Source organism: Erithacus rubecula, assembly GCF_903797595.1.
Source record: "Erithacus rubecula genome assembly, chromosome: 6".
NCBI classification, from domain to species: domain Eukaryota; kingdom Metazoa; phylum Chordata; class Aves; order Passeriformes; family Muscicapidae; genus Erithacus; species Erithacus rubecula.
This window is the reverse complement of record NC_136688.1, coordinates 30373679-30389542: the sequence shown is the minus strand read 5'-3', so window position 1 is coordinate 30389542 and position 15864 is coordinate 30373679. Positions and strand designations below refer to the sequence as shown.

At 33.2% G+C, this 15864-nt stretch overlaps 1 protein-coding gene across 1 annotated transcript in view; it reads left to right on the top strand.

Moving 5' to 3' along the window:
• RYR3 (ryanodine receptor 3) overlaps positions 1-15864 on the top strand; it is a 184861-nt gene that overhangs the window by 33921 nt on the left and 135076 nt on the right. Inside the window, 4 exon segments of the mRNA XM_079307669.1 lie at positions 9233-9352; positions 11093-11200; positions 13059-13130; positions 14111-14189. Of these exon segments, the coding sequence (XP_079163795.1) occupies positions 9233-9352; positions 11093-11200; positions 13059-13130; positions 14111-14189 (379 nt within the window).

Below are 15864 nucleotides of genomic sequence, written 5' to 3'. Positions count from 1 at the left end.
TCTTCCAACCTGTGGATTCTGTGATTCTGTGCTTCTGTGACAGCACTTTTTTTTTTTTTCCTGAGGTGCACCAAGATGATCTGTACAGCTGGTTTACCCCAGCACTATTCTTTTTCTCATGCATTACAGTTTGAAATCAAAGAAGGGATTTTTAAAGAATATTTAGCACTCAGCTTTACTGACAGATGACAGCTAAATATTTTGGATATTACACTTGATCTTGGTATTTTGTGTGGATGTCCCTTTGTAGTCAGTCTCTCATGCTATCTTATTTCCACAAAGAACTGCATAAAGGGACGTGTGGAGAAAACTGTGATACAAAGGGGAGCAAACTATCTAAATGCTTCAATGGCAACTATACTGCTTTGAACTGGATTGAAAAAAGAGAAGCAAAATGGCCAATATTATACTACTTGCCTTTCTGAAGGAATTTTTTATTCAAAGAATTTTTTATTTTGTCTGGGGGGGCTTTTAGTGTTTATTTTTGTTTTTGTTGGTTTTGTTTGTTTGGTTTGTTTTTGTTTTGGTTTTAAAATTGTTTTTGGTGTTTTATTGCTGTATATTTGCTTATTCTGCCTTGCTGATGGCTTGATATAAGATATGGGAGGGAGTATGTTCCAGAGTTATGATTAGGCTTTGGTCCAACCACTGTTGAAGGAGTAGACTGACAACGGAAACCCCAACTCTATTTTTAAAATCTTCTGAGAACTGTCAGAGGGTGCTGTGTGAATTTCCATCAAAGAACTCTGCTGTCATCATAAGGATCCATTTGCAGTGAACAGGCTGTGGTTACTGGGAGAAATTTGTGTGCTTACTGGGGGAAAGACAGGCCCCAGACAGGCCCCAGACAGGCCTTGCCTTGGTATGTTACTACAAAGAAATAAAGGCTTTTAATTATAAAAAGATATTAAAAACAACCGCTAGCAAGGAAGTAAAGCTAAATCTCCTGAGAATCCACCTCTCCATGACCACCACTGATTTAAACTCTGCTCTGGATATTGGTTTCCTTCATTTTTTGGTGGGTTTTGTGGTGTTTTACAATATGAGGTGTCTAAGCACATCTTTGTTTTAGATGTTAACACATTCTGCTTACCAGAAGATTTAATTATAGACACTTAAAGCACAGGAAAGCCTAAGATGATATATTCATGTGACCTCTTCCTGATTCTATTGCATGACTGTGATGTCTGTACTTTGGGACCAAAATATTTGTGCAGTATGCTCTTCTGTGTGGAGGTCCTAATGAATTTTATTATATTACAGCAGACCTGTATAAACTTTTCTAATTACAGGAGTGAAAAATATAACTTGAATTTTTAATGAACATTTTTTGTTCATAAGCTGACTGATATTAAACCTTGCTTTAGGTTATCCTTGGATACATCCTCTAGTAAACAATATTTCTAGTACTACTTTATGGAGCAAGTAGGTTAGCATTTATTGAAAAAATATCTTCACTATTGTAAGTGGATAATGTGGAGCAAAGATTTGATTTCAACAGATACGCAGAAGATTCACTTTTCTTTGGCAGAATGGCAGAATGTAATTGCTGAAGGACAAAACTGATAGTTCTGTAAACAGGAAACATTTGCTTTTCTGGCTTGAATGCAAGAGAAAAAACAGTAAAAATGGTTTAATGATTGGAAATGTAGTCTGGGTATTTTTTTTTTTTTAAGAAGTAATAATTAAAATTGTCCTGATGAGTTATCTTTCTTAGCTGTTTACAGTTTTCTTTAAATTTTTCTAATTATTATAATTTGTTACTTATGCATTTTTTGATGAGTAGGTACACATTTTTTTCTTCTGTTGTCTGACAATATGATTGAAACTTAAACGTGGAAATACTGAATAGAATATGGCAATGCAGGTACCTGTTACACAGTCTTTTAAGTTGAACAGAAGTATAAAGTTACCTATAAGAGCATTTGAATTAGGACAAATAAGTATGTCAAAACATAAGTTTGGAAAAAAAAAATTAAATTCCACAACTTTTTAAATGTTCACACAACTTGAACATGGATCCTATGCATTGCATATTGCCTCTTTGTTCTGTTTGTTTCTAATTTTATAAGGAAGCATAGGACTAAAGTTCATATTTCTGAAATTATCTTTAAAAGAGGGATTTGAGTTGTTAAATAACTGGATGACTTGTCATTGTTTAGGAAAAGAGAATAAAAGAATACACAATGAAACTGTTCTGGAAGGTTGTTTCCTGTTTCTTTTCTACTCATGACTAGTGAAAAAAAGAAAGAAGTTGCTTTTTATCTTGACAAAGAGTAGACAAAATGACAAATCCATGTCATAAACTAGCTTTGTAACAGTAATAAAAATTATTTTTCAAGTTAGAAATGTCTTCCCACACAAACAAAATCCAAAATATTCAAAACTTCAATTAGTCAAAGCTCTACTGCATCCTATACATGAGTGTCAGTCATCATGTAACAATGAACAATTATTTTCTTTATTAAGAATGGAATTGCCTTAGCAAATAAATAATAATACAGTGGAAGTTTTGGAAATTTTCCACAAGGAATTTTTTATTGAGGGTAATACCTCAGTTATTTGGCAGAGGAAAATTGATATGACCATGAATTGATATGAGCATGAATACATACTTCTGATGTATTTATGTACTTTGCTCTGAATCTGACATCTACATGGGTGTGTGATACACAATTGTTCTTAATTGCAGGAAAATTACTCTGTTTTTGAAGTACAGGAACCTAAACAAACTGAATTGTACTAGCTAGATGGCAAATGAATACATTGAGTTATTTTTCTGGATCATAGCCTCAAAACCAAAACAACCCAAGTAAGATTTAATCAAAGATGCTTTTAATTTTTATGAACTTAATTAGGAAGTTTAAATAGTTAAGATTGTGTTGCCTTGGTAAATAATAAATTCAGCAGCCAGAATTTTTCCACATCTTTCATCTGAAGTAGAAGAACAGTAGCAGAAAGAATATGTCATACCAGAACTCTTTTCTGTATTGGTTTTATGAAATTAATTTTTCATGATGTAAAAGGGAGAAAAAGTACAAATTTGCCAAGTGCTGCAGTATTGATAATTGAAGCCATAAATCCCAGTAATAGTGTATGAGTTTACAGGTTTCAAAAATGTTGTTCTTTTCAAACATGGAAGTAGTGAAATCCTTGAAAGTGGTGTTCTATGAAGCTTCTGCTTTAGAATTAGTGGAATAATGTATGTACTGTATGTACTGAGAAGTTGGAAACTAGGTAAATTAAGAAATCTTTTTTAATAGATCATTTAAATGGATTTATACAACAGAAGCACATAGTTAACTCACTTTATTTTTATACTAGTATTTAGGAAGTCTTGGTACACTCCATCAGTTTGCTAATTTGAGTCACCTTTCTTCAATTACCTTCTTTAATGCAGCAAATCAAGGAATGGATGTGAAAAATTTTTCATATTCATCATCACCCTTTTATCAAGTGTAAAATGTGACTACAGCATAGAGATTTATCACTCTGCCAAAAAAAAAAAAAAATAAAGCAAGTGAAAAAGCACTTTGTCTAATTACTTAATTCTATACTTTCACTGTTGTCTGGGGATTTAGGCTTGCTTCCCACAAAACACTGTCTAGAAATTCAGTAGCCTAACCTACAGCTTTTATTAAAGATGCTGTGTTACTCTTGGTGTAGGTGGATGTTGACTATATGATTTTCCATTTTTTCTAAAAACTGGCTGTGATACATTATTTTTTAAGACTAAGACTTAAACTGTTTATTTAATTATTATGGACATAAATAATACAATAAAAACAATTACTTCCTCTAAGCAAATAAATGTCAATGCTGAGCATGTTGTCCTATGGTCTGGATTGTCCCTTTGGTCAGTTAGTGTCATCTGCCCTGGCTGTGTTCCCTCCCAGCCTCCCATGCACCCACAACTTCCTCACCAGCATGGCCATAGGAAAAGCAGAAAATGCCTTGGCTCTGTGCAAGCCCTGATCAGCAAAAACAAGGAACTGGTGGGTGCAAACAAATTTACCAAATCCATCTTTGTGTAGAAGATTGTCAACTCCACATTTGGTTCTTCACTTGTGAAGAAACAGGCTGCCACTGCAGATTGCAATTTCTGGTAAGCTTTGTTTCCCAAGATTATTCCAGAAAACTCTAAAGAAATGCTGTCCTGTAAAGAATAATTTTGTAGCTAGTGCTGAAATGCTAACAAGATGTTTATTTACATCCTGTGCCTTGTGATAGAGGAGGAGATGTGAGTAGAATGTTGTCTGTCAAAGAGTGAAGATGGCTGTGATTTTTACTTAGTTCATTTCTTCACAGTACTGATCTATAATCAGCAAGTGTCTCACATTAATCAGAGTAGAGCATCAACTCAATATGCCTGCTTGGTTGACCATAAAAAGACAGGAATTCTAAGTTTCTTTGTTTAAAAGGTATGTGTTGGCTTTTGTTTGAGTAATGTTCTTCCACATTTCTTGATGGAAAGGATATATTATCAAATAAAACTTTTCCATGATTCTGCAGAAGAATGTACTTTTAAAAAATTCTGTATCACTTTGCATTTAAGTCAGCCATTCCTATGAAAGTACCTACCTGAATGTTTATTGCAGCTGTGAGTAAATCATAGGCAAAATAACTTATTTGAGAAAAGTATTTCTTTTTGTTGTATAGTAACAAAGCTAATTAATTATGTAGAACTGATTGATCTTCAATGTCAGGTCAATTTTATTTTATCAGTTTATTTTCAGCACTGAGTATTATCAAGATTAGGTAGATGTTGACTCAGTAGTAATAAACTAAATCTAGGGTTTCATTTTGCATGTATATATTTCATGTATTTATGGTTTTGTGCTTGATAAAATAAAATATATTGAAATGTGTCTATTTTTGAATACAACCCTTATACAGATTTATATGTACTATATAGATCACTACAACTCTAAATTATGGAATATATATGGAACATAAATGAAGAAGGAGTTTCACTAATTGTTGGAATTTCCTTATTCTCAAATTCTGAGTTTAAAAACTAGTGAACTGTGCAGGGGGAAGATCATGTCAACAACACATTAACTCACCTTGATCATTGAATTCCTTTGCAGCAAGGCAAGTAATTAAGTAATAAAAATCAATTTTTCTTAAGTTTTGTCACGTATTTTTTTGTCAAGGGAGTTCAGTTTAAGTTTGCCATCAGTTTATATTATGAAACCTGAGGATGAAGACAGTCCGAACATCAAGACAAAATAGTGCCTGGTAATGAACTACTCGACTGTAGTTCTTCAAAAATTCATTTTTAAAGTTATATAATATACTGCTTAATTCTGCGTTGCTGAAGGGTAGGAATAAAAGTTTTCTATTTAAAAAATGTTAATTATTTAATATATTCACAAAAGGCATACTTTTGTGTAGAGTCAATTTCTATTTTTGTAACTCATTCATTCTTAAAATTAGAACATACTGAGTTTGTAACTGTTTCAAAAATACTTTTGTTTCTCAGTTTATGTTGACATTACTATATTGTCAGATTTGGAATATAGCTTCAGCTCCAGCCAAATAAAGAAGAAATTTACTTTTGCAGTAAAAGAAGTTATGTGGTTACCTACTTTCAAAAAAACCCCACCCAAATCCCCCATACTGTCTTTTTTCCTTTTTGCAAAAGCTATACAACCTGAATAGACAAATGGACAATGGATGGTAATATGGTAATATGACACATTAGCTACATTACTCTAGGTAAATTCTGCAATATGTAAGACCATCTGAAATACATTTTAGCAATTTCAACGGGTTTTAGTGTATAAATCTTGTTAGATTTGGGGTGGAGTTACTTTGTGTGTGTCCTTTTGCTAAAGGGCTGAGAGATGAATCCTAACCAGATAAGATATTTCTGAACAGTAAGGGGAACTTCCACTTCCTCTTAATCCAGAATCAAGAAGTTAAGAATTGCTATGTATCTGTATTTGTGAATAGATAGAATGATGGTAGTCTAGAATGTACCTCATGGCTAACTTGATGATGCCACTGGTGGAAACCAATTATTAGTAAATGATGCTTAGAATGTGTGTACGTTTTGAGGAAGAGTAGCAAAAGCAGTTTTTTGTGCAAATATCCATCTGTAGCAGACCATTGCTTATGGGTGTCTTTTCCTGCCTGTGGTTCTGTGCACTCAAAGCCTGTTTTATTAAAAACCAACCAATCCACCAAAACAAACAAGCAAAGAAACCAAACAACAAAACCCCCACAAAAATACCCCACAAGAACTCCAAACCCCACCCCACAAAAATAAATGAACTAGAACATGGAGCTGTCAGACCTGGTAAATGAGAAAAATTGCATTTTAAACACTTACTGAATCAAAAGTTTTGATTTAAGTTTTTGAATTCATGGTTCAAGAACTAGGTATTGAAAACAAGGTACTGCTGAGACATGGTCTGCATTTTCATGATAGCCCAGCAAATCCATAAAACTCATTTCTATTAGCATCTTCAGGCTAGGAAAGCAATTATAGACCTCAGCCAAAATGATGTTTTTTTTCAATGAAAATATGTTAATACTGAATCATCTTATCTAGTAATTGTCTCATTTGCAGATTGTATAGGTTTTGTTAATTCTTTATGCTCAGTCATAAATGAATACTTTTTAAAACTTTGCTGGAAAACACTCTGGAATACCACATAACATAATATTCTTGCCACTTGTAGAAAACTGTTTATTATTGAAGTTTTTTATCTGACATAGCAAATGCCCAGCTTGTTAAGTGTTGCAGCAAAAAGGAAATTTCACATTGGCCATTTAGGGGAAAAACATGAAACATCAGTGTTGAATGCTGCATACCTTTCTTAAGACATTCTATGCTTGTATTTTGGTCTTATTGTGCTTAATGATTGATGAAGTTTTTCAGATGCTAATGTAAATTCTAATTGCTTATTTTTCCAAATTTTAGAATATTAAAATATTAATTTCATTATATTAGAAACTCTTCCCCTTTTGTGTATGTGGATTTAAAAAGCAAATAGTTTATTTATTTGATTAATTCTCATTTTAAGTAAGTTTTACATATGTTCATAGAATCATACAGCAGTTTGGCTTGGAAAAGTTGTTTAAGATCATCCAGTTTCACCCCAATGCAAGTGGGGTGAAAAACCTGGATTAATCAGAGCCAGATTAGACCAGATTAATCAGAGCCCCATCCAACCTGGCCTTGAATGCATGGAATGGGGCATCCACAATTTCTCTGGGCAACCTGTGCCAGTGTATATCTGATGTAAACCCACATTCTTTCCTTTGAAGCTGTTAGCCCTTGTCCTATAAAATGGGACAAACCCTTGAAAAAAGTGTGAAGGCATAATTTTATTTTTTAGGGAACTATGAATTACAATAGAGGCTATATATATATACATCTCTGGAATGATGAATACTTCAATGTAGTAGAGAAAATAAATACAATTTGAGTTATTCATAAGTAATATAATGTAATGATAAGTGTATGCTAAGTTAAAAATTTGAATTTTATTCTAAATCTTGTTATTTATAAATTAATATTTTAGTAGTTTACTATTTTTAGCTCTAAAATATGTATGTTCCAATATTGATACAGGAACCAGATGATGAAAAATATTGTAAGCATCTTTATTTTTATGTCACATATGTCCTAATTTTTTCCCACCAAATAGATACGACTATGATGTAAATTTTTCAAAATTCATGTAGGGAGACATGTAGTGACTGTTTAATTGTACTGATAATATTTTGCAACTTATTACACTGAAGATTAAAAAGAAAAAAAATATTTTATTAAAGAACTTGAAAGCTGAAAATTTCAGAGACCATTTTATAGAAAGGAAGTAGAAGTAACAGGAGGAAAGATAATATTTTAGCATTAATTAATTCTCTCTAACTGCTACATTTTAGAATTGTTTGCAAAAATGCCTTGAATTCTTTTGCTGTACTGTTTGATTGTCATGCAAAGCCAGATAAGAAAATACTGTTTATAACTGCTGATTAGTCTGAAATGTAACAGTTGCCCATTTCTGTAAGTAGTAGTAAGTAGACAGTGAAGAGTCACCTAATAGCAGCCCTGTAACTTGCCCACACCTGTGAAATCACACAAGTGAAAAAAATGCTTTTGATTTCCCTCTTTAAAGGGTGTGTCACTTAGTTCCTTTGGTGAAAATTACTTTGCCTCTCACAGCTTTTATTTCAAGTGCCCGAAGCCGTGGTAGTGCCATAGCACTGCAGTTGCATAAGGGGAGTGTAAATAGCAGTGCTGCTTTTAGAACATAATTGTTCAAGTGATCTCAGAGCTCAGCACAGGCGGCTGTTGTGTATCTGCTTTGATAATAATAATTGACACCAGTGCAACTTTGGCTGGAGAGGACAGTGACATATCACATCACCTCTGTTTTATCAGCTTCTGCCCCCTTGAAAACTGGTCAGGCACTATCTTTTGATAAACAGTTACAAGCCTGTATAATAATAAGTGCTTCTACATGCTACTCTTAGATGGAAAATATATTTTTTTATGTTCTGTATATAGTTTGACACAGTCAAACACTAAAATTAATCTCTTTTGACTTGCTTATATCAGCTTTAGTATCACATATTAAGAAGTGGAAAAGGACTTGGCACTTTATGAGTTTGGCAGTGTATTATGCAGCAATTTGTAAAAGTGCTTTTCCAGAGTGTTCTTATTCTTGGGAAATGTCTTTTTAGGATTAAGTTCTTATGATTTATCTGAACTTTCACCTGAGAAATGCCTCTTGGATCTTTGGTTGTAGACACAGATTTCTATATTACGTGAAAACTTAAAAGTTAACATCATGCATTCTGATGAATATCGTTGATATTTTACTGTTCTAAAAAATAGCACTGTTTGCAAAATTCAGCCAAGGTTTTTTACTGTAAGTCTTAAAAATACTTTGCTGAGTAAAACTGAGTAACAGTGTGCTTGCAGTTTGTTTTACATTGATAAAGAAACAAAAGGAGACAACAGTTGAAAAAGCCTTGGAGACAGTGTGCAGTCTTTGTCACTTTGATAAAGTCTTGAATATAAATCTATATAGAAATTGTTACATGTTTTTAGATCAGTTATAGATATACATCAAAAGAATCTCTGCATATGTACATTATATGATCTGGAAATATACTGCAATAATTTTCAACAGATGTTGCAGGATTTCTTAACTTTATAGTGTGCATATAACTTCAAAATATTTTTTTTTTCTTGTTCTTTGTGTTGTGACAGGATGATGAAGTAGTACTTCAGTGTGTTGCCAATATTCACAAAGAACAAAGGAAGTTTTGCTTGGCAGCTGAGGGACTTGGGAATCGCCTGTGCTTTTTGGAGCCAACATCAGAAGCTAAAGTAAGAAGCTGATACTCTCAACTGGTGTAACTGATCAGTAAATGTCATCCTACTTATTCACAAACACATTTAATTCTGGTTTCTTAAATTTGATGCTAGAGGGACCTTAAGTACATTTTCCTTCTGGACTGCATCTTAGGATTGTTTGCAAAAATTTCCTGGAAATTCCAAATAAATTCTGAGGCACACCTGTGAACACTCAAAAGCTGCTATTCTTTAACTGAGAAAATTCCTGTAACTGAAATACTTCCTATTTTCAAGATTAAGTCTCCAGACTGTTATCAATATTTGAGTTCACTAATCTCTCATATTTCTATTACTACTGTAGGTTTAAATATATTGATACACTGGATTGATAATTTTAAAAGCATTGTCACCTGTCAGTTACTGGTGTTAAGTGTTGCTCCTGACTTCATTATTAATCAAGAAGTTAACTGTACAAGAACAAGTATGACTAAGTAAAAAAGAATTTTAGAAGATTAAAAATGGAAAATTGAAAAAAGAAGCTAGGGAGATGCGAAGAAAAAAACCCCAAAACCCCCCTGGGTAATTAGCAGAGTTTGAGAGAAGAAAGGAGAGAAGAGAGAAATCTGTAAGCCTCAACTAAAGAATAATGTTAAGAATAAGTCAAACAGAGGATCTCCTCTCTTTTGTTCTCTCTGCATCTTTTTCCTTAATTGCTTTTATTTCTTCACTTTTCATCCCCTTAAGAAGCAGCATTATCAGACTTTTATTCTCTCTTGTCACTCTGATTTAAAAAAGAAGAGCATATCCACTTTAAAGCTCACCCACAGCCATGATCTCTATCATGAATCACAGAATACAGAGTTGTTAAGGTTGGAAAGTATCTCTGAAGGTCATCTAGTCCAAACTCTCTACTTAGAATAGTTTCAGACAGAACAGATTGCTTAGGACTCTTGGGTCAGTGTTTGAATATCTCCAAGGGTGGAGACCCTACAACCTCCCTGGGCAACCTGTTCTACTGTTTATCATGCTCCCAGTAAAACTAGGGGGTTTTGTCATGTTTAAAAAGTATTTCCTGTATTTCATTTTATATCAATTTCCTCTTGTCCTTTCATTGGGTACTACTGTGTAATCTCTGGATCTGTCTTTGTACTTTTCTGCCATGTATTTATGCACATTGATAGTTCCCCTTGAGACTTTTTCTCTTGGATGCATCTTTCTTTGGGCATATCAGTGGCAAGAAATTGGAAAAAAATAAAAGTCTGCTGTGAAGTTTCATGTTTCAAAACCAACAGACATATTAATTAAAAAATTAGGAGTTTCTAGAAGAGTTCATATTATTATGTCATAAGATTCTGATTCTTAGCTTTCTAGTTACTACTGTAAATATCTTCTATCAACCTCATACATGATATAAGGTCACATCCATTCCCTTCTGTTTTGTCAGTGGCATTACAGAAGAAATAAAATATCCATGGTGTCATTCTAAAAGACAGGAAAGCAATAATACATGGGGGGAAAGTTTTTGCATTTGATGAAGTTTCATTTTACTGTGAGGAATACTGCTTAAGGAAAGTAAAATCGGTGTGTTGTCAATTTATGAAGAATGGATTTATATTGTTTTCATACAGGAGAACAACATGCACCTCAAAAACAAATTAGTAGACATTAAGTATAGATTCAAAAATGAAAATAAACAGATGTTCAAACACACTTTTCATCCTATTTCACCTGTTCTGCTAATCTCTTCTTGCACTATTTGATTTATTTCTACAGTATGTCCCTCCAGACCTTTGTGTCTGTAATTTTGTCCTTGAACAGTCACTGTCTGTCAGAGCCCTTCAAGAAATGTTGGCCAGCACAGGAGATAATGCCAGCGAAGGGGTAAGTAAATTGACCTCAAAGAACATTTAATCTGAATTTTCCTCATTTCTTTCCTTGTCCAGGATTTTCTAGAAGAGGTTCCTGATCTTATAGTATTCTTGGGATATTATTGCTCCAATTCTGCAATCACATTAATTTCCCTTTGGCAGTGAGGAGTTGGTGCAACTGTCTGTAGAATATCTGTGACCCACAAATCCAGAAACATCATCAATTTGAACACTTTGACACTAATTCTCCAGTTACAGCTGAATCAAACTGAGCTGATCGTTTCTTCTCTTACAAACATAATAAAACTCTGTGACTTTACTTATTTTACAACCTAAGGGCTTATTTTGTGCTTCAGATCTTTAACTGGCACATATAATTGCACAGATGAGAAAGATGGAGCCTTGCATAGTCAACCTTTGCTTACATGGTTTTTAGACTTCATTAATACTGACCTTTTCTTTTCCACTGCATAAAAAAGGGTGATTCTTTATTTTTGAAATTACATTGCATTGTATAAAACAAGTCTTGATGAAAATAAAAACATAGGCTTAGAAAACCGAAGTATTGATTTAAACAATTCTAGGATTCCTAAGAAATTACATAATTTTTAATGTTTCCAAAGCATTCACCTCAAACTGCAGCTGTTACTATTAGCAAGGCAGAAATAAAAATTATTTGCTTTTCATATTAAATTTAGTTTGGAACAGAGTTCTGCTGCTAGTTTCAGATTTTCCTAGAGGAAGATGATGGCTTGTCCAGTTTGGTGGTTTTGTTGTTTAGGTTTGGTTGTGTTGTTTTCTTGTTTTGTTTTATTTAAGAAGTCAGCCTTAAAATTACAAGTGGTTCATTACAAAACTTTCTGTAATAAAATAGCAGGAAGTGTTCTTGTTCTCAGTATTTGTATATTTGTTGCAAACTGAATACATATAATTTTTTTGATGACTCTGCTGTTAAGGTTTTCATTTTTCATAAATAAAAAAGTTTGAATGTAAGAAAGAAGTATCAAATTCACTGCTAGATGTTTTTCCAATTTTCTTCACCAAGGAGTGACAAGTTCCTGCAGTATCAAAACCATTTTTTATGAATGACATATTTTGAAGAAGCTTGGTGGTAGTTTAACTTCTGTATGGTTCACAGTGTGTAGAACCATTTGTCTGCACATGTATAACCATTATATGAGTTTTTGGAGTATCCTTTATTTTTTTTTTCCCTTCAAAATGAATCCAAGGATGAGAACTGACTCTAAATACCATCCAAAAGGAACTCAAGAGACACATGTTAAATCCACTAAAGGAAGCAAATGGAAAATCCAGTTTGGCTCTCCTTGGTATTTTAACAGTTTTACATATTCAAAATTGATAATTGCACTTGGTTAAAACTATGGATGCAGTTGTTTTAATGAATCTGAAACATGTTAAAGATTAATATTAGCAAGTACTTATTCTTAGTATATGTTTAACTATTCTGGGCAATAGGTTAGTTATTTTCTCTTTCAGATTTCAGTTTCTGTACCTATATATATATTTATGTTGTTGTTTTTTTTAATGCCTGCCTGAAGTTTATAAGGAAGGTAAGTAGTATCTTATTTAAGTTAAAATATGTTTTTGCAAATGCTGTGTTTTACTAAATCATAATAAAATAAAGGTAACAATAAAAGCTTTTGTAAAAGAACTTTTTTTCCTTTGGCATACACTTGCCTATTGCAGTATCCACTGCGTTTTTATTAATTTTTTCCCCAGTGTTTACATTTCCCAATTCCTTGGAATATTTGCACTTATTCCTTGAGCTGCCATAGCTCTTCATGTTGCATAGTTCTGATTGTGGTCCAGCCAGAGCAGTGGAGCTCTGACCTTGTCCACCTGTTCTGCAGGCAGCCCAAGGGGGCCACCGGACCCTGCTGTACGGCCACGCCATACTACTGCGACATTCGTTCAGTGAAATGGTGAGTGAGACTATCAGTAGAAGGAGTAATAAATGGCTTTTTACCAAAATTTAAGAACAATTATAAACATTCAGAATAAAGTTCTTTCCAAGCTATCTTCTGCTCTAGATGAAAAATAAGTTAATAACTTGCGATGCCACAATGCAACAGAATTGTTTAAATTCAGACTCTTTATCTAATTCAGAATTGTAGCTGAAAAGCTCCTTTGGCTATGGATTATTTCTGAGTCCTTAAGGAATCCATTTTAATGATACTTCCAATAGCAAGAATTTCTAAATGAATTTGTTGTGATATATGGTTTTTTCTTCCTCATCATATTTTGTAAGGTGTTCCATTTGACGTCCCACAGTTCCCAGGGATTATGCCCACAAAGATGCTGTCTTTAGGCTGCCTGGCATAAATTTTTTCTTACTATATTCTACAACTGAAAAATTTCAGCTGTTTTGAATCTTCGATGTAATAGGGCCCATGTGAATACACCTAATAAAAGGCTGAAGAAATGAGAAGTCAGGAAAACACTTTCCCTCCTCTTTTCCTGTACTAGAAAATGCTACATTGATCTTCAAACTATGTTGCTTATATTTATGAATCTTGAAAATTATAGTTGCCTTGATATACCAGAGTTTCAAGTATAATTACTGCCTTTTGGTATGTTTTTTAATGTTTTCATGACTCAAACTTATTATGATAGGGCTGTAATTAGATGTTTGCTTGTTCCTATCTGATGAGCTGTATGAAACTTGAGAAGGTAGAAGCCATATTGCACAGCTGACGTGGAAATGTGCCACAGTAGAAAAGGATTTGGATGTTTTAAATTCAGGAAGAGCTTCTGTATGAATAACAACATCATCTTTATCTCATTAAAAAATTAAGTATGATAGTAAGACGAAGTCGGGTGAATGTATTAATTAATTAATGTATTAATGTGTGTTAATGGATACTGTTAGGGTTTTGTTTTCAATAACTTCATTATTTTGCAGTATTTGACATGTTTAACATCATCAAGATCCCAGACAGATAAACTTGCATTTGATGTGGGACTGCGAGAAAATGCAGCAGGTATGGCAAGTTATTTTTGGAGGAAAATGAGTCACCCATTTCTGGTTTTAGAAAAGGCATTGAGCTTAATGTAACTGCAAGGTTATGAATGGGATCCTTATGTGTTCATCATAAATAAGATGACTGAAAGAAGTGACTGTTAGTACCTACCACTTTCAGCACATAAAATGACTTTGTGTAAGAACTTGAGAGTCTTGCAATTAAAATGACTTAACACAACAAACTGCAATAAAATGCATGATAATGGTCCAAGTAAAAAAATTCTATTTAATGAAATAAATAAATTTGATACTTTTTCTTTGAGTTTTTTGTTGTTCCTGTTGGTTTTTTGTTTGGTTTTTTGGTGTGGGTTTTTTTTGTTTTTTTTTTTTACTGACTTAGAATATGGGCAAGACGTATACTGGTGCATCCACAATATACAGTAACCAAGTAACAAGAAGTTTGCAAGTTGTAGTGCAGGAAACTAGAAAATAGGCACTGAACACATTGCTAAGAGAGCTGAATAGAAATACATGCATAATATGGACAAACAAATAATGGGACAAAGTAGGAGAGATACAACACAAACATGACATTATGGGAAAGATTTAAAATCTAATTAATGTATTTCTGGGAGTACTGCCATTACCATTGCTGCTAACAGAAATATAGTAAAACATATTGTGGTTCCATGAAAATTGATAAATATAAAATAAACATATAAATTGATATAAACATATAAATTGATATAAACATATAAATTGATTTGCCACTGGGAGCTATATTAAATGAATTTAAAGGTAACTTAGCCACAAAGAACCACAAATAGATTTACCTGCTGCTGTGTTCAAAATGCTCATGGTTACTGAAAGTGATGAGTACTCCTCAGAAAGTAATAGGTGACTCTGTAATAATCAGACCTAGACACATATCTTGAAGGGAAAATCTAAGTACCTGTATACACACTTCAGTACTGTAAAGCTCAAATAGAGAAATACTGATTGTGTTAATATAAACCTGTGCTTTCTATTGTTTTTTTCATTATTTTGAAAATAAATTAAAATCAAATAGATTAAATGATGATGGAGAGGCACTGGCAGAGTAGGTGTTAAAATCATAGTGTTTTAATATGTGCAGGTGACTCTCTACAAAAAATTTGTCTTTCGGTTGTTTATAGCCATACAGAAGATGGATTTGCACAGGTATTAGTAGCCTGTCAGTTGGCTGTTTTTGCTGCCTCAAATGGAGAATATTTTCTTTATTCACATTGAGAAAAGGAATGCATGTGATAAAAGGAATATGTGTTTAATCTCTACTAAAAGAGTTTCAGTGAAATCTGTTTTTATAATTTTATAGATTTTTAAAGATTTTTTTTTTTAGAATTATTGTACATATATCTGCTCTTATCTATGAGGTTTTATAACAAGTGTCTGTAGTTGTTTAGTTGGTATTTGCTTAACTGTACACAGACAAGAAAACCCTTGTACACATAGGTAAGATTCAAAAAAGCTCAGTTGTGTTTCTGTACAGAGGACTTTGGTAACTACTACATGCCTGGAAAGCTCATAAACTGAGTGCCATAACACCATTTCCCCTAGTCCTGCTCCCTCACCTATGAAAATGTGCTAATGAATCAGTTTTTGCTGCAGGAAATATTCTTCAGATAGCAAAAGGGAAAGCCACTGGCTATTAGGAA